Source organism: Ammodytes marinus, assembly GCF_949987685.1.
Source record: "Ammodytes marinus genome assembly, chromosome: 9".
NCBI lineage: Eukaryota > Metazoa > Chordata > Actinopteri > Uranoscopiformes > Ammodytidae > Ammodytes > Ammodytes marinus.
In genome coordinates, this window is record NC_137213.1 from 31,017,563 (window position 1) to 31,020,299 (window position 2,737).

A 2,737-nucleotide genomic window follows, 5' to 3' on the forward strand; every position below is an offset into this window, starting at 1 on the left:
ACGACTACAGGAGGGAATACTGGGAATACTGGGAATACTGGGAATACTGGGAATACTGGGACACTACCTGCTGCTGACTGCACACACTGAACAAGAGATTTACTGTAAACAAAGGTTTGAAGCAACGTATTATCGTTTTGGAACTTTGAACTTTGGCACTATAAAGATAGAAATCTTGACACCTTAAGCCACGAAACAGGTTTCTATGCTGCGTCACTGACGGTAAGATTTAAATTCATTCGTACAACTTCAACAGAGAGAGACACAGCTACAGGAGGGAATACTGGGAATACTGGGACACTACCTGCGGCTGACTACACACACTAGAGACTTAATAACAAACAAAGGCTAGTAGCAAAATATTTTCATATTGGACTCTGGAACTTTAAAGATATAAATTTCCGCTGCTCACCTGACCTGACACACCTGAGTCATACCAGGAAACAGGTTTTTATTCTGCCTCACAGACGGAGAGATTCACATTCAAACTCACCACTAACACAGAGAGAGGACGACTACAGGAGAGAATACTGGGAATACTGGGAATACTGGGAATACTGGGACACTAGCTGCTGCTGACTGCACACACTGAACCAGAGACTTACTATAAACAAAGGGTTTGAAGCAACGTATTATCACTTTGGAACTTTGGAACTATACCAATATTAAGCTCAGCTCACCTGACACACCTTAAACCAGGAAACAGGTTTCTATTCTGCGTCACTCACGGTAAGATTGATATCCAAACACAGCACTTCATCAGAGAGGGACACAGATACAGGAGAGAATACTGGGAATACTGACTGCACACACTGAACAAGAGACTTAATAACAAACAAGTTCAAACAGGTTAGAAGGGAAAGTAACGTTGACTTGCTGTGGGAAGCTGCTGTCAGTGGCCCCACCTCTACAGCCCAGCTCACTCCTGGCTGAGCCTGAACCACACACACACACACACACACACACACACACACACACACACACACACACACACACACACACACACACACACACACACACACACACCCTAAACAGAGCTGCCTGCTGAGTTTTTAACTTTACCCAGAGACAAACTAAATCAGCTTCATTTGTATAATAAAGCTGATTTGTATGTTTTAAATGTTTTTATCTAAGATGAACCGATTGTTGTTGTTGTTTTTTTAACAAAATTAATTTGAAATTTGTATCACATTTGAAATGAATAAACCCTGTTATAAGACCACAATGGCCGAAGTTTATAACAAAAAGTAGATAGATTATAGAAAACTATTCAGCAGGGTATGGCCTTAGGGAAGTTATAGTCAGGTTCATTATGTTTTGAATTGACCTTTTGTGGGAATTTGGGGATTGGTTGAACTTTATAATTTTGGTCATGATATGGTTTGACGAATCATAAAATCATTGGTAGCATTAACATATCTATGTCTTAAGTTAATAGCAAACCTGACTTTTGGGGAGGGAGGGGAACCATGACTGACTCTCTTTCTGTCTGCTGCGTTTTCAGCTGCACTCTGAAACAAAATGGCTTCCAGATCAGAGGAGGATCTGTGCTGTCCGGTTTGCCATGACATCTTTAGAGATCCTGTTCTTCTGTCATGTAGCCACAACTTCTGTAAAGACTGTCTGCAGAACTGGTGGGGAGAGAAACCAACACGTGAGTGTCCAGTTTGTAAGAGAAGATCTTCAAAGTTAGAACCCCCTTGTAACTTGGCCTTAAAGAACCTGTGTGAGACCTTCATACAGGAGAGAGATGAGAAAGCTTCAGAGGCTCTCTGCAGTCTGCACTCTGAGAAACTCAAACTCTTCTGTCTGGACCATCAGCAGCCAGTTTGTGTCGTCTGCAGAGATTCAGTCAAACACAGCGACCACAGATTCAGACCTATCGATGAAGCTGCTGAACAACACAAGAAGGAACTTGAGGAAACTCTGGAGCCCTTAAAGAAGAAGTTGGAGCTTTGTGAACAAGTTAAAGAGAAGTTTGATCAAACAGCAAAACACATAAAGGTCCAGGCCCGACGCACAGAGACGCAGATTCAGGATCAGTTTAAGAAGCTTCACCAGTTTCTAGTAGAGGAAGAGGAGGCCAGGATGGCTGCACTGAGGGAGGAAGAGGAGCAGAAGAGTCAGATGATGAAGGAGAAGATGGAGGCTCTGAGCAGAGAGATAGCAGCTCTTTCAGACACAGTCAGAGCCACAGAGGAGCAGCTGAAAGCTGAAGACATCTCATTCCTGCTCAACTACAAGGCTGCAGTGGACAGAGTCCAGCGGGGGGCACTACTAGATGATCCACAGCTGCTCTCAGGAGCTCTGATAGACGAGGCCAAACACCTGGGCAACCTGACCTTCAACATCTGGAACAAGATGAAGGACATGGTCTCCTACGCTCCTCTGGTTCTGGACCCAAACACTGCTCATCCAAAACTCATCCTGTCTGAAGATCTGACCAGTGTGAGACAAGGAGAGAGACAGAAGCTTCCTGATAATCCAGAGAGGATTGATGATATCTGCTCTGTCCTGAGCTCTGAGGGCTTTAACTCAGGGACTCACAGCTGGGACGTCCAGGTTGGAGACGGTACACTCTGGTTACTGGGTGTGTTACCAGAGTCTTTCCAGAGGAAGGGAGTCATACCGTCTGGATTCTGGGGAATAGAGTTCTTTGAAAGTGAATACAGATCCTTCTCCCCATCAGCTCCAGACACTGTTCTCCCATTGAAGAAGAAGCCCCAGAGGATCAGAG

The 2,737-nt window shown here is 44.4% G+C and overlaps 1 protein-coding gene across 2 annotated transcripts in view; it reads left to right on the forward strand.

Moving 5' to 3' along the window:
• LOC307255752 (nuclear factor 7, ovary-like) overlaps nucleotides 1-2,737 on the forward strand; it is a 3,645-nt gene continuing 908 nt past the window's right edge. Inside the window, exons 1-2 of one of the 2 annotated variants that reach the window (XM_080034518.1) lie at nucleotides 1-729; nucleotides 1,505-2,737. The exon at nucleotides 1,505-2,737 is cut by the window's right edge and continues 908 nt beyond it. In XM_080034518.1, coding sequence (XP_079890644.1) covers nucleotides 1,522-2,737 — 1,216 coding nt within the window. In that variant the 5' untranslated portion in view covers nucleotides 1-729; nucleotides 1,505-1,521. The remainder of the gene's footprint in view (nucleotides 730-1,504) is intronic. The other variant, XM_080034519.1, reaches the window with a different exon arrangement.